The sequence below is a fragment of the Ochotona princeps genome, chromosome 27 (assembly GCF_030435755.1).
Source record: "Ochotona princeps isolate mOchPri1 chromosome 27, mOchPri1.hap1, whole genome shotgun sequence".
Classification (NCBI taxonomy): Eukaryota; Metazoa; Chordata; class Mammalia; order Lagomorpha; family Ochotonidae; genus Ochotona; species Ochotona princeps.
The window spans coordinates 8,219,256-8,238,195 of NC_080858.1; the positions used below are offsets into that span (position 1 = coordinate 8,219,256).

Genomic DNA, 18,940 nt, shown 5'->3' on the forward strand with positions numbered 1-18,940 from the left:
GCAGATGAGAGGGGAGAGAGGCACAGTGCAAGCATGGATCTCCCCAAGTTGAATCTGGAAACATACCGTGTGGTCACATGACGGTATCTTCTTCCCTGGGTGGCCTCCCTGCTTCAGATGGTGCACCATTGCAGATTGATGGTCTGTTCTACTGACTACATGTTCCTTGCTTTATGAACCAATGTGGGATTAAACACTTGACTCCAAACTGTCCCAGCAGCCATACACACTGTGAGTGGCTGCCGTACTCTGTGTTCTCCCTTAACCCTCCCCAGTTCAGCTCAACTTGCCGTATGGAGCACACCCTGCCCTTTATAAATCCTGGTGTATACATCCTCCAGCTTAAATATCTGCAACATCTCCAGCCTTCCTCACAGTCACAGCAGTGACTCATGGTCTAATGCCCCAAGACAAGCAGTTAAATGGCTTCATTGTGAGTGATAGAAGCTGGACTCCCCATTACACTCCTGACCCATATTTGGCTGACTCTTGGATAAAATGCTGTTCTTCACTGGTTCAACTGTAAAGCCATAAATCCCAACCTATATTCATGTAATTGGGAGTTTGGGCTTTCAAGTGTAAAATCATGGATTTATTTCTATCTATTTCTGCCAGGTCGTAATGCCAGGACCTCACAGTTTGCTCAGAGACTAGATTACAACTGTTTTGGCCAAATGATCTCTCTAGGTTTCTGGTTGCTTCCAGTTCCACTGTGCTATAAGTAACTGTAAGGCTCATGATTCTGTCAAGTTATATATTTATTTTCTCATGTCATGCTCAGGTTTGAAAAGCCTTAGAAGGAGGGTTGATAGAATATGTCCCATAAGAAATCCATCTTACCACCTGTTTATATGTACATTGACTTAGGGATGGTTATAATACTTTTTTAATTAAGAAAAAGATGTGGAAACTTGTATGTACGATGTTTGAGTTTTATAGGAATTTTTTTTTACTGAAGTGTGCTCTAAAAAAATTTCAGTTAAAGAAGTTAGAAACGTTGTATAGGACAGCAGCCATAAAGCCAAGGATCATTAAACACGATGGTCATGCTCACACTTTGTGTGCCTCTTCATGTACATAGAAATCTGTCTCAGACTTACCATTCAGCCATGTTTCTTGATTCATTTTCAAAAAATACTGTGAGACTGTTTTTCAAGGCTTTTTTTTTTGCCAAAACCCAGCTTCACAGGCCCTGCCACGTTCCCAGTCGGTGGGTACACATGGGCCTCTTTTGGCTACATCTCCTTCCCTTGCTGTCTGGGGTGTGGTCAGTTTTAGTATCTTCCCTTGTCATCACATTCATCTGTCAGCAGTTTGCAGAATCTACCACAACCTCCAAGTCAGGCCTCTACGCACTCCCCTGTCCTGTCACCCAGGTCTTTTCAAAGCCACAGAAATAAACTTTGAGAATTCAGGCATAGTTTAAGTAACTAGGTAACAGTAAATAGTTTGGAGGTCTTTTGGTTTTGTTTTGTTTTGACAATCTTGAACTTTGTTTTGGTATCCCTTGTACTTAATTCTTTCAATTCAGTGTCCTTTCTCCTTAGTAGAATATGGGGAATAGTATTAATTAAAAGACTACTTTCTTGCTAGTCAGATATTGTAACAGTTTGGTTTCAATTTGTATTGATACTTTGTGTTGGTTTTAAACCTCTAAATGCTTTTTTCAAAAATGACATCCTTCATTCTAATGCAAATAACTATAACTGTAGTTGGATTTAAATTATTAAAGGCGGGCCTGGCACCGTGGTCTATCAGCTAAAGTCCTCGCCTTGAGCACACCAGGGTTCTGATATGAGCTCCGGTTCTGATCCTGGCGGCCCCACTTCCCATCCAGCTCCCTGCTTGTGGCCTGGGAAAGCAGTGGAGGACGGCTCAAAGCCTTGGGACCCTGCACCCATGTGGGAGACCCGGAGGAGCTCCTGGCTCCTGGCTTCAGTGCCATGGGGAGGGAATTATCGGATGGAGGATATTTCTCTCTGTCTCTCCTCCTCTCTGTATGTATCTGACTTTGCAATAAAAATAAATAAGTCTTTAAAAAATAAATAAATTATTAAAGGTTATGTTTATCTGAAAGAGTAAGAGAGATAGAAAATCTTGTTATCTGCTGAGTTGACTCCATAAATGCTTGCAATGGCTAGGAATGGGCTAGAGGCAAAGCAGAGAGCCAGGAACTCAGTCAAGGCCTTCTCCGGGGTCGTGGGTAGCAAAGACTTAACCACAACCTGCTGTACTTCAGGAGTGGGGTGGTTCATGAGCAGGAAGCTGGAATCAGGAAACAGAGCTGGGACTAGAACCCCTGCTGCAGTGTGCCTGGGCCTTTTGTAATGTGGGCCGGTTGTTTGCACAGGAATACTCACACCATCAAAATGCACGTTAGAACTCGTTGACTAAAATTTAATCCTAGCCTTAAACACAGAGAAGTCATTTTTTAAATCTCAGTGATACCTGCTGGTCAGTAAACCAGATTCTGTGCCTTGCAGTCTAATATTGTAATAAAAGTTGCACAGCCAAACATGCAGATCAGATCTGTAGAACTGACAGTCGGGTGGATTGTATCACTTAGCCTGTTGCACACAGCTTTGGAAGTCCCTTTTATGTGAAGAGCCTTTACTGTAGGCCAGCCACCATGCTGAGTGTTGAGGATTCAATGTTTGATAAGCAAGTATGATCCTGGTCTCCATGGAACTATCAAATGATAAAGGAAGTGGAAGAAGTTATCAGAGAAAGTCTACCTATCAGTTTCTTTCACTTAGTGTTTTTGGGTAGATTTCTCTAAACATGTTGTCTACTGAAGACAATTGCATTTCTTAGATATAAGAGTGTTACATACCCATGAGTAGGAGCTAGGTTTTTTCCACTCCTACTCCTGAGGAACATCTGGCAACACCAGGAGATGGATTTGGTTACCAGAGCTAGGAGAGGGGCAATGGTGGCAGCTCGTGGGTGGAAACCAGGGAGACTGAGGAACACCCTGCAGTGCACGAAGGCTCTCTGGCCCCAAACCCTAACTGTGTTAAGGGTGAGCAAGGTTTGGCTATCACTTTATAGTTCCAAATACAAACTCTTATCAAAGACTTCTCACTGCAACGTCTGCCACCTGGTATTCACTCCGCATTTTGTGAAAAGAATCCACTTACCATTCTCTGTAGAAGGGTGAGGACAGTTCTTCCCCACAGGCGTGGTGCTCTAGAGGTTAAATCTGACTTGCTGGGCTCCAGCAGTGCCAGGTAGGAACTAGGGAAGTAAGGTTTTGTGAAGGAAGCTGTGAAGGTTGGGAAGAAAGCATGGGTTACAGTTGGCTTGTGGAGTGTTCGGGCACTGGGGACTCTTCAGAGACACTATGGGGAATCAGGGATATGTGGCCATAGCTTTATACAATGCGAGATTATTTCTATATCAGAATTAAAATTACAAGAATATCTGGATCCTTCTGTCGCCCCTTTGGTCATTAACTTGGTAGGTGATAACATTCATCTGATTGAAAATTGCATGAATTTGATCTGCTAGCCCAGGCTGCCTTTCCATTTTGGCTGTGTAAAATTAATTGCAAAATTAGAGTGAAAGGTACAGGCTGGAGTTTGTTGTGCAGCAAGTGTCGCTTAGATTTAAAAATAACTCCTCCATGTCTAAGACCAGGATTAAATTTTAATTTGCAAGCCCTGGTGTGCGTTTGCGACAGCCTGAGTGTGTTCCTGTGTGGACAGCAGGCCCCCATTACAAAAGGCCCATACATGCACAGAAGCCTAATAATAAGGCTCATGGTGGTTGGAACGCAGGGCCGCCAGCTTCTAGGAAAGAGCCCTGCCCAAGTGGGCAAGGTCATTGTCCCAGCAGCCGAAAATTCACATGGCAACAGGCAGCCAGCTATGGCTTTAGAAAAATAACCAAATGAAAAAAAAAAAATCCCCTTTTATTTCATTTGCTGCAAAACTCTCTGATGCCTGAGCAAAAATAATTCATATATATATATTAAAAAATTCAACCTGACTTTCTAGAAAAGCAAGGCCTTTTGAGACAATTTTCAAAATATAATCACAGTTATTTTGTAAGCAAAAACCATGTTAATGTGCAGACATAAAGGAGGAAGTTCACAGGTGCTCAACATTTATGAGTAATTCAAATTTAATATGTTTTGGTATTTTACTTTAATAGAAAAGATTGTTGGACACCAGGAGCCAGTCAGCTCTAAGTGCCATTTTGGCTTCTCACAGCGCACCAGTGATTTTAAGTTTTTTTTCCCTAGCTCAAAAAGCTTAAATGTGCATTTGCATAATTAATTGATTATATAACCATAGCTTAAGAGAAACAAGAAGTCTTCAGTTCCACTCAAATTTTCCAATATGTCTCAGTGTCAGTATTACTTTCTTAGAACCATATAAAGAACATTGAATTCAATTATTAAAATTGGAAAAATGCCATTATTAAAGACATTTCTTGAAACATGACCCATATTCTAGGTTGATACTTCGTATTAAAGGGTACCATTTCATATGCTATAGAATTTATATTGTTCTTTCTTTCATAGAACTATGAAAACAATACCGTAGTGGAAAAATGAGCATTAGTCAACTGAAAATGTGTATTTTAACTTGCATTGTTCAAGTACAGAGTGTGTTGACTATATGAAAACCATAACTTTTCATATGGTCTTCCCAGTTACCTGTCAGTAACAAAATAGCTGCTATTTAATAAGGCTTTACTCGTTAGCAAGCACTGTTCCAAGTTCTTTCTGTGTAGCTGTGTATGCATGTGTCTGCATATGAAAATTTTGTTTCCACTACTCTGTACCTTTGTTTGTAAACAGCATATTCTCTCCCTTCTTTTAAAACTGCCTGTGTAATGTCCCAGCCCTTGGCCACTGTCAGCTGAACCAGCAGTCTTGCACCTGGAATCCTCTCTTGCTGCCTGGTGCTCCTTCGTGAGTGCTCATTGGCTTTTCCTCCGGATGCTGCTATCCCGCCTTCTCTTCACTGCCACATTTCCCTCTAAGACCATTGGCCCACATTTTGTCCTGCCATTTCTTCATGGCCTGTCGTCCCTTTCATGTTTCCCGTCTTCCTGTTGTTTCCCAGCATTTCTAACTAGACTGGGACACTTTGGTCCTCCCCACCTGCATACCTAGCACCTGGCCCAATGGGTGTTGGTTTGGCATAAAAAGGCAAATTTGGCATGGAGGAGGACGAGTTGGTTACACACGTACCTGTAACAAGTTGACATTAACCTAAGTAAATTTATCTGGATTCCAATCTGAAGGTCTGGAGTTCTTCATAGTAAGAGTAGAATTGTACCAGCCAAGCTCATAGAGGTTGACGAGTAAGTGCCAGCTTGCCTGTGCCCTGATTTCTGTGGAGGGGAACACTGGACTATTTTTGACATTGATCCTTGCTTTCATGCCGCACAGAAAGCTAATTCTCATTGTATATTTATAAATGGTCTGTTTTATTTAACAATAGCTAATTGTATATGGATTTTACTAGCAGGCTTCCAAGGGAAGCAGCCTCATTTTCAAAATCTTGGGGGACAGAGAGGAGCCATGTTTCTGTAGCTTCCCTGTCCTGATTTATCTGTCACTTAATCCATCTTTAGTAAACATTTGTTCTGACATAACCAGTGGTTGTTGAATGAATAAATGAAATGTATACTCATGTGCTTGAAAGTCTCACTGTGGTAAAATGACATGTACACATTTCACATGACCTCGCTATTGAAAAACCATGTCTGTCTATGGAAATTCTTCCCACTCTCGTGTACTTTGCTGCTTTTGTTTCTTGCATGCTCCTTAGCCATCACATTAGAATTTCATGCACATACATGAAGAATATTACTATTATATGTTATGTAAGGTTTTTTTGCATATGAGCATTTTATTAGTGTTAGTTTCAAATTGATCCTTAAGAAAGTATAGGCATATACCCCCAGTAATGAAATAATATAGTTGCCTCAAGACTTAAGCTTCTGCCCTATTTATACCATTCTCTGCATATGATCCTAAAAGAACCACCTGAAGGGGGTGACTGTGATAGTCTCCCCATTTTACTGATGAGGAGACTGAGGTTGAGGAACTTGCCCCATTCCCAACAGGAACAGAGGAGAACTTGCAGACGTGTCTGTCTGGCTTCCCTGTGGGCACTCTGTCCTTTCGGTGACTTTGTTCTGTCTTCAGCAGCTTTCAGCACAGCCGTCTCCCACCACAGCCATCCACAGTGAATATTTCATGTCTTCCTTCTGCCGCTTTACCATCTACAGGGAAAGAAAAGTATTTCAGGATATTGTTTCTGTGGCTAACCCAGCTGGTGAAATAAATGCTGTGACTTCAAAAAAATTACATCTTTGAAAGCAAATAGTAGTATGTTTCGAAATGTGGACTTGCCACCCTGTTTAACTGCAGTGTTTTGGTTTTTTTTGCAGCCGAGGAAGAATATGAAGATGGAATTGAAAGGACCTGTGACACTCTGCTCATGTGCATTGTCACAGTGTTGAACCAGGGTCTCAGGAACGGTGGAGGCGTGGGGGATGTGCTGAGACGGCCATCGAAAGATGTAAGCCCAAGAAAAAAAATCTGGTTTTTAGGAACTTGAAGTATTGTTTAACTTCTCTTAATAGAATCTGAATGTGGCTTTGGTTTCAGGGTAACACATTTATTTTACTTCAAAGATTTCATGGAAAGTAGAATGTTAAAATAAAAAATTTTTTGGTGCAAAAAAACCTTTGAAGTCCATGCGCCATTTTTCTCAAAATACATTTTTTTCATGAACTTTTTAAAGTACGCCTTAAAAAAAGTACTAAAACAAAGTTTTGTAACCAAATAAAAGGATCCTCTACTTAACATTTTCTATGAAGTTTCAGAGGGACTCATATCATTTGCTATATTGTATAATAAGGTTCCAAAGAAATATAGAATGTTCCGGAGATAAGCATTATGCATTGTTTTCATGTCTCAGGTGTACTGTGTTACACCTGTGGCTTTCTACAGGGGTCACTGTAACAGAGTAACAGAAATGAGGCTCCTCTTCTCTATCATGTTCTCCAAGCATGAAAACTTACTCTGCTTCTGTCTAGGAGTAGACTCCTTTCCTTACCTATGATGGAGCTAAACCTTCAACAGAATTGAGCCAGATTTCATCCTTTAAAATGTCAAGGCAGAAAAATCTCCCAATAATTATACAATGTTGGAAGCTCAGCAGATCTTGGCTCTGCATGAGGCCAGCTCTAGCATGTTGTCAGGTCATCTAACATTGAAAGCCTTGGTCCTTCACCTGTTAGGCCAATCGGACTGCACAGTCTGGAGGATGTAAATGCTCTTCAGCAGGTGGATGTCACAAAACCTGCTCCAGAAACTGATAAAACATTGGGTCCTGCTCAGCTCCATAACTGCTGGCCTTTGGGACTGATATTTAACTACCTTTTTGTGTAGCATCTGAAGCAAGGACCTGCTGTGCCAAAATGTAGTTAAGAAAACGACATAATGAAGTGGTTTATAGCAAAGGTAAATCCCTCCCTTGGGACAGGAGCCTATCAGCCTAGTGAAATGGTTAAGGTCCTGTGACTTGTCTGGAAAGTTGACACTTAGAAGAAAATAAAGATAGTAAGTGGATCTTACTTTTCCAACCTGGATTGCTTCTTGTGTTCATTTTGCAAGTGTGTTAAATATGTTTCCATTACTGAACAATACGCTAAATCAGCATGCAAATTGTAACGCAGTTGCATTACAAATTTACCGTTGTGAATTTGCATTTCAGGAGCCCTTATTTGCTGCCCGAGTGGTTTATGATCTTCTGTTCTTTTTCATCGTCATCATCATCGTTCTTAACTTGATTTTTGGTGTTATCATTGACACCTTTGCTGATCTCAGAAGTGAAAAGCAGAAGAAAGAAGAGATTCTAAAGACGACCTGCTTCATTTGTGGTGAGTCAGATAATCAGTGAACAAGCTGGTTAGCAGGAAAGAGCTGTGAGAATGATTTCTATTTGCCATGCTTTCTGGAGGAATTATTACTTCAAAATGAAGGCTGGGTATGATTCAGATTATATAACTGAGCATCAGGCTGGAGTTCTCTGTTTCCAGAAATAGAAGAATCCTATCCCAACATTACCCTGTCAGTGTTTCTGCAGTTTATATGTGTCTCTCACTATAGAATACGATGCAAAACACCAGAAAGTTTTATCAAGTGGGAAACGAGTTTATCCTCACAATAACATGTTTATACAATGCAGTGGTGTTTATGTAATTTTGCTAGATGAAGAATCTGAGAATGCTTTCTCCAGCAGCTGAGACTCCTACTCACTGTCATCCTAGGTTTCAGATGCTGAGATATTCAGCACTCGGTCTCACACACGTGCACAGCACACACACACACCAGTACCTGCATGGCCCACACCCCTCCCCTGCCTCACTCACGGACCCACTCCGCATGCCTCGTTCTCTTTGATCTCCTCTCTGTATCCATCACCCCTTGTGGCTCGCGTCTCTGTAGCGGCCTCCTCCAGCCTCACATGCGCCCCCGTTTCAGGATGGTCACCAGCTCTAGGTTTTTCTCACCCTCCATTTTTCCATGTAGCTGGAGATTTTTGGGTGAGTGCTGCAAAAGCCACACACAGCATTACTCTGTGTACCTTAAATCAGATTGGTGGTAAGTCCCACTCTGTCCTTGGCTCTTCTGCTCTTTACTGCCTCCTTCTTGGTGGCTTTCCCAGACCTTCACAGCATCCTTGCAACAGTTGGGGCTGTACCAGGGAATAATGCATAATGTGCTATATTCCCGAGACATAAACGCGAATTAGATACACCCCTGTTTTAAGATGTTCACAATCTTCTGTGGGAGGCAAACACTAATAGTAGCATTGCTCTCTTGGGATAGACAAGTTCTTGGAGGAACTGCCCGTATTCATGGGGAATAGCTCTGAAAGCTTGAATAGGGAGTGAGGATGAGGATTCAAGAAAGCTTGTTAGAAATACTGGTGATGGGTCCAGTGTGGTAGCTTAGCAGCTAAGGTCCTCACCTTGCGTGCACTGGGATCCCATATGGGTGCTGGTTTGTATCCCAGCAGCCCCACTTCCCATCCAGCTCCCTGCTTGTGGCCTGGGAAAGCAGTCGAGAATGGCCCAAAGCCTTGGAACCCTGCACCTGCGTGGGAGACCCAGAGGAGGCTTCTGGCTCCTGGCTTCGGATTGGCTCAGTTCTGATCATTGTGCCTGCTTGGGGAGTGAATCATCAGACAGAAGATCTTCTCTGTCTCTACTCTTCTCTGTATAGCTGACTTTCCGTTAAAAATAAATAAAAATGTTTAAAAAAAGAGAGAGAGAAAGCTGATGATGGAGCTGATGGCCAAAGATGAAAGGGAATTAGAAATGAGTAGAAGCAGTGTGGTCAGGATCAGCCACAGAGCTGTGCAGCACAACGGTGTCCTTAACTCTCTCTCAATAGCTCAGTGCTGCTGCGTGTCCCAGCAAGAGCAAAGCATGCCCAGAGCAGAGGCCAGCCAGAGCGTGGCCTTGAACGTTAGGCAGGTTGGAGTTTACCCTGAGGACTCACAAGAAGGGTGACCCTTGAACTGTGATGGGAGAGTGTAGAACTTGATTTCTCTGTGTCCACCTCAGAGGCAGCTGTGAGAGGCCATTCATTCATCCAGGGTCAGTCCTGGAATCAGGGCAACCAGGTGGGCTGTTATTGCCACAGTCCAGGAGAAAGTCAGTAGTCTGAGGATGAAAACTAGAAATATCCAGAAGGAAGACTGTTTCCATCTTGGTGGTTAGGAAGGAATCTGAAAAGTAGCTTGGGTGCAAGTGTGCATGGTAAAACCAACAGTTAACCAAGTGGGAGAATAATCAGTGAGACAAGCAGCTTGTGTGGAAACATGCTGAGTTTACCTTTGGCAGTACTCGCGTCAAGGCTTGCCCCGAGCATCTCAGAGGTCAGTGCGTGGGTCTGAGCTTCAGAGGAGTCTGAGTTGCGGACAGGTGTTGGGAGATCCTCGGCCTGCAGGTGTAGCCAGATCAGAAGTGTGGAGACAGGCTTCTGGGTTAGGCCTTGTACTCTTCGTACATTTCTTTCATAAGTCACTGTCTTCTCTCAGTCTGTTGGGTAAATGCTATGAGCAGCTGGAAGGCAAGTGGGAGGCACCGGCCTTGAAGAGGTCAGAGAGGAGCAGGAGTGGGTGCCAAGAAGCTCAGAGCACCAGGTCAGAATGGTGTGAGTAACAACAGGAGTATGCAAGCAGGGCAGAGGGTGTGGATTGCTTTGGAAGAGAGAACTTCATTATCAACCTAGGGAAAGCATGATTGGAAAAAAATTCTTTGGCTTGTTTGATTAGGAGGCACCAGCGACCCAAGGTGGAGGAGAATGCACAATGTGAAGGAAGAATTTTCTAGAAGGAAGCATTCCAAAGGAAGAATCTTAGCTTTTTGGACCCAGATAAGTTGAGGAAAAGGAAGGTTGAGATGGATGAGGGGTTCGGGCGAGAGAAAAGCATGCTAGAGTCTGAGAAAACACTCCTTCAGACAGCAGACATACACCCATCTAATCTAACTCTTGTTTATATGGAACCTAACAACACTTCTGTTCTTCACAATAAATGTGTGTGTGTTTCCTTCTTTTCTGTCTCTTCTCACCAGATCTCTCAGCCTCTCTAGAGGTGAGCCTTCTCTTCATCCATGTTGTTGACTCTTACCAGCGTCACCTCTTCTGAGGCCATACCCATTCTTACAGCAATGGTGTCTGTGCAAAAAATAAAAAAAAAACCTTGCATTTTTGTGGCTCACTCTGTTTTATACCCCCCAAATATCCTGCCCAGCACTAGAAACTCATTTTTCTACTTCTAATCTATCATTTCCTGACTCAAAAAGCAACCATAATATTGCACATTCTTTAACGCTAAAATTGTTTTATTGGCATATAAGGTTCCCCATAGTCTGCCCCCTCCCCACTTTTTCCCCAATGCTCTTATCCATTTTATCTCCCAGTTGTAGCTCAAGCTGTAGCCCAACTGTATTATTCACCATTCACTTTCTGGATCTCTGTGTGTTCTCAGTTGTGGGAAACCATCTCAACAGTTCCTGAATTCGTAAGCCATTGAACTGTGCTCAATCTCACTTGGCATTCTCTCTCTCTCTCTCTCTCTCTCTCTCTCTCTCTCTCTCTCTCTCTCAGGCCTACTTATGATGCTATTGTTCCATGAGGCCTTATCTGATCTCACCAACCACAACAAAATTCTTATGTCACTAGTAGGTGGCACAACACATACTGTTGTCTTACCACTGCAGCTGAATGCTGTGTACTGGCATATTAGTATTATAAACAACACAAGAACAATCCAAGCAGACTTGGTTCTTTCATAGTTCCAAATCCTGTCTCTGTGAACTTAGCCATATTTCTTACCGTTCTGAGCTATTTCTTCTTCACCTTTAAAGTGGGGACTGTAGTGTTGTATTTTAGCATTGTGGTGAATATACATGAGACCATTTATGTTAATATTCCCAGCATAGTACTAAGCTGAGTCAGCCCTCAATATGTATTAATTTTTCTTCTTCAAGAACTACAGAATCATGTCTTATCCATATTTTAATTTGCATAGTATGTGTTGAGTATCATTTATGAATGTTTAGTGAATACCTATCCAATAAGCCAGTCCCAAATTACTATCCTCTCTGTTCATATATAGCTTATAACCTGCAAAGAAAGATGACAGTTAATAGGAAGTTCATGTACACTGCAGACAAGATACCACAGTTCTAAATTTTTTTCACATGCCGAACATTATTACTGTGAAGTACGTGTGTCCACAAGGTGATATATCAGAAAACCCAGGATGTTAGACCAAAATGGTCTGTTTTCCAGATGATATTCATTCAAAATTCTAGGACACCACTAGGTAATTTATCCTACAGGTGAATTTTTTTGAAAGATTTATTCTATTTTTATTGGAAAGTCAGATAAACAGAAGGGAGGAGAGACAGAGAGGAAGATTTCCTGTCCCTTGATTCACTCCCCAAGCGGCTGCAATGGCTGGAGCCAAACCAATCTGAAGCCAGGAGTCTGGAGCCTCTTCCGGGTCTCCCATGTGGCTGCAGGGTCCCATGGCTTTGGGCCATCCTCGACTGCCTTCCCATGCCACAATCAGGGAGCTCGATGGGAATTGGCACCACTGGGACATGAACCAGCGTCCATATGGGATCTCAATATGTGCAAGGCGAGGCCTTTAACCACTAGGCTACCATGATTGGCCCTACAGGTAAATTTAAATAGTATTTTTACACCAGAAAAAGTATGACATTATAAAGCAGAGAAAATTTAAGGTATTGAAAATGAATTAGAAACTTTTTAAAACATTGCAAATTGGTCCCAAGCACTTTGAGCTGCTAATTGCCATGACGTCAGTAACTTCAAGGGGCACATTCTCTGTTTCCTTCAAGCACCTGCAACAGACACATGTGAGAAATACTATAATGATGAATACCTAGATGTGCATTCACTCCAGAACTTGGGACCACACTTTAGATTGGATACACCTACATGTTGTAGACCTTTATTACAAGAATGATTAAGACATTGGGATATTTGGGAGTAAGACTAGTAGGCTGTAAAACAGCTGTGAGTAATCTAGAAATGGTTCTTGGGAGAAGAGAGTTGAACATTGTTTGTCATCCATAGACTGGTATGGTGGTAACAGAGGCCAAATCTTCACAGTAGAGGAGCGTTGGCACCAGCTGAGCTCCAAAGAACACCATGGTAGGACAACTGTGGCTAGATCCTCGTGACTGGCATGGGCAGCTGGATCCTGTGACAGGCATGGGCAGCGGTTGCAACTTTGCCAGTCTTGAAGGCAGTAGCCAGTCATTGGAGAACCTAACATGGCATGAAAAATGGTATCTAGTGGTGCAGACGGCAATTAGATAGGCTAATGGTTAGTGGAAGACAGTGCTGAAACAGCATGAATAGAAACAAAGTGGTTCTTACATGTGTATTAGTCTTTAGCTTCCACTTCAGTGAGAGGACTGGCAGGAAGACAGTTGCCAGGGTGTTGGGAATGGGCAGCAAAGCTTAGAGAACAAGAAGCAGCGACATTGAGGGACAGCCTTGACATTTACCTCCTTCGTGCTGTCAGATTCCTTGCGGTCCCACCTCTCTCTAGCATCTTCCTCATAGTCTACCTCCCAATGATACAACTCCAGACACTTTGACCTCCTTGCAGGTGGTGAGGGTGCCTACAGCACCAATACAGATGCCTTACCTTTCTAAATCTCATTCTGGTTTGCACCAAATATCCAGTTTCCTATTCATTTGCAAATGCTCCCTTTTAATCACATTGGAAGAATGATGAGGCTGTCTCTCGCGGTCACACGTTCTTGTTCTTTTTCTCTGCCACTCTGCCATGCCCTTTCTTCTGTCCACATGGCAAAATAAATGTTTATTTCAATCTTGGGTGATTCTTCCCTTATCAAGAGCTGTTAACCTGAGCAACTTACTGATTCATTTTCACTCTATTTTGTCATCATATTGAACTGCCTTAATTATAATAGCATATTTAGACATCCTTGTGGTTGTCAGCATAGATAGGTGCTCAGTAGAAACTAAGAACCTTTTATCACCATTTACTTCTTCTCCATTTGGTATAATCAGGTTCCAAAGTCAAATTCTTGAAGTTTTGCTTATCATTGAAGCTTTTCAAGTGGATACTTTCCCCTCTTTTATGCTTCCTTGGCAGTTTGTAACCCTTGAGAATGTAACACAATCTGTTTCATCCGTTATAACACTATTCACTGATAGTAGAAATATTTTTTTATAGTTCCTTGCATTTCCTAGGTGTTTGAGTTGAATTCTGGGGAAATCTTTCCTGGAAAAACCTCTTCCTCCATCTTTCCCTCTCTTTCCCTCCATCTCTCCCTCCCTCCGTCTCTCTTTCTCTCCCTTCTTTTATCTCTTCTTCCTACCTCCCCCCTCTCTCTCCCTTCCTTCCTTCCTTCACTTTTACCCCCCTTCTTCTCTCCCCTCCCTCTCTCCCCTTCACACACACACACACAGCTCCATGGGCTATAATTCATATATGTTAGAGATCATTCTTGGTATGTCCTTGAGTAATGTATTCCTCAACATAGTCAACTGGAGAACATTTCCATTGTCTGAAAAAGAAAACCCATCCATCCTTTACCTGTTTGTTCTCCTCAGCCTAGGCAACTGCTGCTCTTTGCTGGCTTTGACTGGAATCAGAATATGTGGCCTTTTGAGACTGCGGTTTTGAAGGTTCAGAAAGACAGAAGATCTTTCTCTTTCTCCTTCTCTCAAGTCTGACCTGTCTTTCCAATAAAAATAAGTAAATCTTAAAAAAAAAAAAAGATGATGATGACTTCTGTGAAACCAGGCAGTGAAGACTTAGAGAGTATCGGGGAAGAAACAACCAGTCCAAGATCCTGAATGAGGGATCTGTGTCCACGGAACAGCAATGGGACAGTGCAATGGCATGGACTCAGCAGGGAGACATGGGAGGGGAGGAGAGGAGAGGCCTGTGACTAAGAAACCACATCACAGAGGAGTTAAATATTGTGTGAAATATACTCTCACTGAAAAAGCGTCCACTGTCTAGCTAAAACTACAGTTAGCTGGGAATCCTGTATTTCATCTAGCAGTACTACTTGCAGGTCAGGATAAGACCCCATTTCATCTAGATGGCTGCCGTGTTGAGATTGGCTGTGGAGGGTGAAATTGGAAACAGGTCTGTAGAGCACTTGCAGCAATCCGGGTGAGGATGATGGCTCGGGACATGGGGGTAGCCATGGAGGTGGTGTGAAGCAGTCAGATTTAGAACAAATTTGGGGTGCCAGAAGCATTTCGGCATGGACTGAATGTGGTATGTGAGAGGCAAAGAGAATTCAAGGATGACTCTGAAGCTTTTGGCTTGAAGAACTGGCAGATTGCACTTGCCGCTGAACAAAAGGAGAAGGGCTGTGGGTGGAGTGGGCCTGGGGAAAAGGATGGGAGTCTATTTGGGGCATGTTGAACTGATGATAGGTTCACTAAGATGAGCCACAGCCACAGCCAGCTGTGAGCTTGATGGTATTTTCCATAAAGGTATCCAATAATGGAAGTGAAAAGGTCACCCCTTTATTAGGGACATATTTTTTTATTTACTGTGACTGAAGTCTTACTATTCAAAGAGTCTTCTCCAGACCCAAAGGGCCTTTGTAAAAAATAATTCTAAGGGTAAGAGTAGCCAGGTTCAAAATCCAGTGTCCAGGTTTCTTCTCAAGCTTCGAAACTGCAAGGCTAGACTAAATCCCAGCAGCCCGTTTCACTTGGCCATCGATGTTTCTCTTCATCTCTGTTCAGTTCCTTTCATTCACTCTTCAGTGTTGAGGGCAAAGGACCTTCCTATGCATGTCTTTGTGGTATCCTTCCAGAAGCTGAAAATGGGCCCTGGAGACCACAAAGACCCTCCTCTCCCCAAAATGCTTGCTCCAGGGTGGTTTGGAAGCCTGGGTGGGATGAGAGGCCTTGGTCCTACAGAGCATGCTCTTTACTGATTACAAGGAGCTCTGAGAAGGTGCCACTCTCAACTATCTTCCTTCTTCTAACTCAAGCCCTGGATAAAATGATTTGTTTTTTCTGTCATGATTGCCAAGTATGCTTTTTCTTGCACACTTTTGCCTTTTTTTCCCTTGGACTTGTGGTACAGTTTAGTTGGACAATGTTGATAGAACTGTGTTTTAAATTACCTGCATATATTACAACGGTAATAGGGCTGAGTTTTTCCAGGAATCCGTGGGGAGAAAAATAAATGTGAGTTGGGAAGTAATTTTTAAACTGTGGCCCTTTTTTCTCCTCTGTGGTCTTGTATACCTGGTTGTTTTTAATTACAATGTTTTAAATTGGCACAGGCTTACAGAAAGCCTTTCCCCCCCACAGTAATTACTATGCTGTGTTTTTATGCTAAGAAGTAGGTTCATACTAAATGGCAAATTACATGTATTGTGTTTCCTGTGTTTTGCAGGACTTGAGAGGGACAAATTTGACAATAAAACGGTTTCATTTGAGGAGCATATTAAGTCAGAACACAACATGTGGCACTATTTGTACTTCATCGTGCTGGTGAAGGTTAAAGATCCCACGGAATACACGGGTCCTGAGAGTTACGTCGCCCAGATGATTGTGGTGAGTAGTCCATGCCTGGGTTGCAGTTGGGATCTTTTTGCCCGATCATCGCCATACCCTTCGCTAAAATACAAAAATAATATTAACCTTTTTCTGTTAATTTTTCTTAAAATAGATCTTTAAAAAAGATGTATTTGAAAGGCAGGGAGACAGGCTGACCAGAATCCTCCCATCCACTTGTTGACTCCCTCTGCCTGGTAATGGCTGAGGCCGGGCCAGGCTGAAGTCAGGATCTGGGAGTTCAGTCCATGTTCACATGTGTGTGGTAGGAATGCAAGTACTTAAGACATTGCCTCATGTGTCCAGAGTGCATTAGGAGTTGATCTGGAACAGGAACCCAGGTACTCTCATTTGAGATAGGCAAACATCAACTGTGCCCAATGCCCACCCTTCCGTTAACTTGTAAACAGGCCTATCGTTACAGAACCTGCACATTGCCTGCCTGCGTCGTGGTTCTTAAGAGATCTCTTGGTTATCTGGATGATGTCTTACTCTCAGGTGCACAAACAACCCCTACAAAAGGTTCTCTGGGCAAGGAATGACACCCTCTTGGGAAATTTGTCTCCTCCTCTTGTCGCTGATCTTCCAAGTCCCCGAATCTAGAGTTTTCCTACTGTCAAGTGTGAACAGAATAGTCATACTTTAAGAAGGACTTAAGCTTCAAAAATTCAGTACTCAGGAAGCTGGGTTGCTGCTCACATATCCTGTGGACTAATTTACCATCACTGCTATGGCTTTGCATTGAGACTGAATATCCATTTGCTTCTACCTCCTCGTTAAGATCAGCACAGAGGGTTGGGATTTAGACCTGATAGGCAAGACACTGGTTAAGATGCCTGTGTGCCACACTGGAGTACCTAGCTCCAACTCCTGACTCCAGCTTCCGGTTATCGCCAGTCCTGTTTGACAGTGGTAATGGCTCACGGTACTGTGTTCCAGTGGGAGTCCTGGGTCAGTTCCTGTTGTGAATGTCTGAGGAGTGAACACAGCAGCTGGGAGTTTGCTTTCTGTCTCACTGTCTCTCAAATTTTAGTTTTGCTTTACTTAATTTTTGAGTTTTTAAAATTATTATTTTCCATGATGCATTTTTGTAGGTTTAGGGATTCGCCTTGCCCTCCCTTCCCACTGTTTTCCCCCATATTTCCCTGTTTTCCCCCATACAGTACTATAGTCCTCTGTATGCTAGTCTCCATTATATAGTTTATCTATGAGAACATATGTGTATATTGTTCACCTGTATATCTATTTGTTTTGTATTTTGCATGAATGTTGCCTTGTATAAACAAAATATCATCATGCAGAGGGTTTTCATGATTTGATTTAAAGTTTATTCTATCTCATAGAAATTAAAACTGGCCAAAAGAGAGGTCTGAGTTGCAGTTTAATTACTTTAGTGCATTCTGATATACACTAAGGGGCTATCTTACTTATTATAAATTTTGGTATTCTTACAGTAAGCATAGGTATATATTGGGTTTTGTTTTCTCAAAAATGATTTAACTGAGTTGTGTTTGCTGTCTGGGAAAGGGACCTTAAAGGACTCCTGACCCTCCCGAATGCTTGGTTCTTGGGATGGCATTTAAGTGGCATCAATGCTGAAATATCAGGAGTCAAGCATGATTCCAGAGCCTTCCCCAGGAGCTTGTGATTGGCTTGGGAAAGCCCCTCCAACACAGGGACAACCAAAGAACAAGTACAGAAAGTAACATACTAACAAGAACAAGCTGGTGCAATAACCATTCATCTTACCTGTCAGTGATTGTGGGTTGCAGGAGAGCTACATGTAAATTGAATTTTTATAATTCTGTGTTTTTCAAACTTTTATTTCTACTGCTAACTTGCATCCTGTTAAAAGTTATTATCTCTGCATTCTTCATCAGTGGCAAACAAAACCTCATCTTGTTTCTCCTCTGCTTTTGCCTTACTGCTCTCTACATTCTGAATCAGGAATAAAATAAAGGTAATTCTTTAAAGGAAGTAAATGTATCATTGGGGTTTATACATCCTTGAACTTGAGCATTGGCTTTCTGCATGTTGGAAATGTGAATGTAAAGGGTTACACTGAAGGGCTGACTTCAGTGTCACTGTGTTACCAATGTTTGAGTAGATTTAGCAGTGTCTGCTGGGCCCCTGTTGTGCCACTTGGGCTAAAAGATTTCAGAAAATATGTGGAAGAATCTGGTATGTTCCCCTTTCCCTAAGGAATTTATTAAGAAGGGTGGAGAGATAACAAGCCAAATGTATGTGTGCATGCAGAAAGTTCCTGAAAGAATCAAATCAAAAGATTGTGTGACTTTTTTATGAATTTTTTAAAGTCCCTTCATAGACTATGTCAGGTTTCCCAAAAGTAGTCCCTGAGAAACTCCATGAAGGCTTAAAGATGGGGAGTGATATTCTTTTCGGGGGAGGGGAGATGGACATTGTTCTGTGTTGGGGTGGAGGGTGTAAAATACTCCAAACAGCACAGGGTTTGTGCACATGGGTGTGTGTGCTGTGTAAGGAAACAGTGGGAGGAGATGCATCAATGACAGACCCTCAGGCTCTCACAGGATGGTCAGTTGTCCAGTTTGCTGGCACTTAGTCACTTCTAGAGGGACTCTGAGAGACAGGACAGGAGAAGTTGGCTAGACTGTCACAAAGCAAACAGGAAGTATTTGGACCTTAGTTCCCCAGCAAGGGGAAACCAGTGAAGGTTGTTATGAAAGACAGCGCTGTGGCCAAGGACAGTGTCAGATAGTGATGTGCAGGTGGGTGTGGCATGTGCAGGTGGGTGTGGCCAGGGGAAGGATGAAGCCA

The 18,940-nt window shown here is 42.6% G+C and overlaps 1 protein-coding gene across 1 annotated transcript in view; it reads left to right on the plus strand.

Moving 5' to 3' along the window:
• Window positions 1–18,940, plus strand: part of ITPR2 (inositol 1,4,5-trisphosphate receptor type 2) — a 418,343-nt gene that overhangs the window by 352,587 nt on the left and 46,816 nt on the right. Inside the window, exons 53-55 of the mRNA XM_058655945.1 lie at window positions 6,412–6,542; window positions 7,743–7,908; window positions 15,984–16,144. Of these exons, the coding sequence (XP_058511928.1) occupies window positions 6,412–6,542; window positions 7,743–7,908; window positions 15,984–16,144 (458 nt within the window). The remainder of the gene's footprint in view (window positions 1–6,411; window positions 6,543–7,742; window positions 7,909–15,983; window positions 16,145–18,940) is intronic.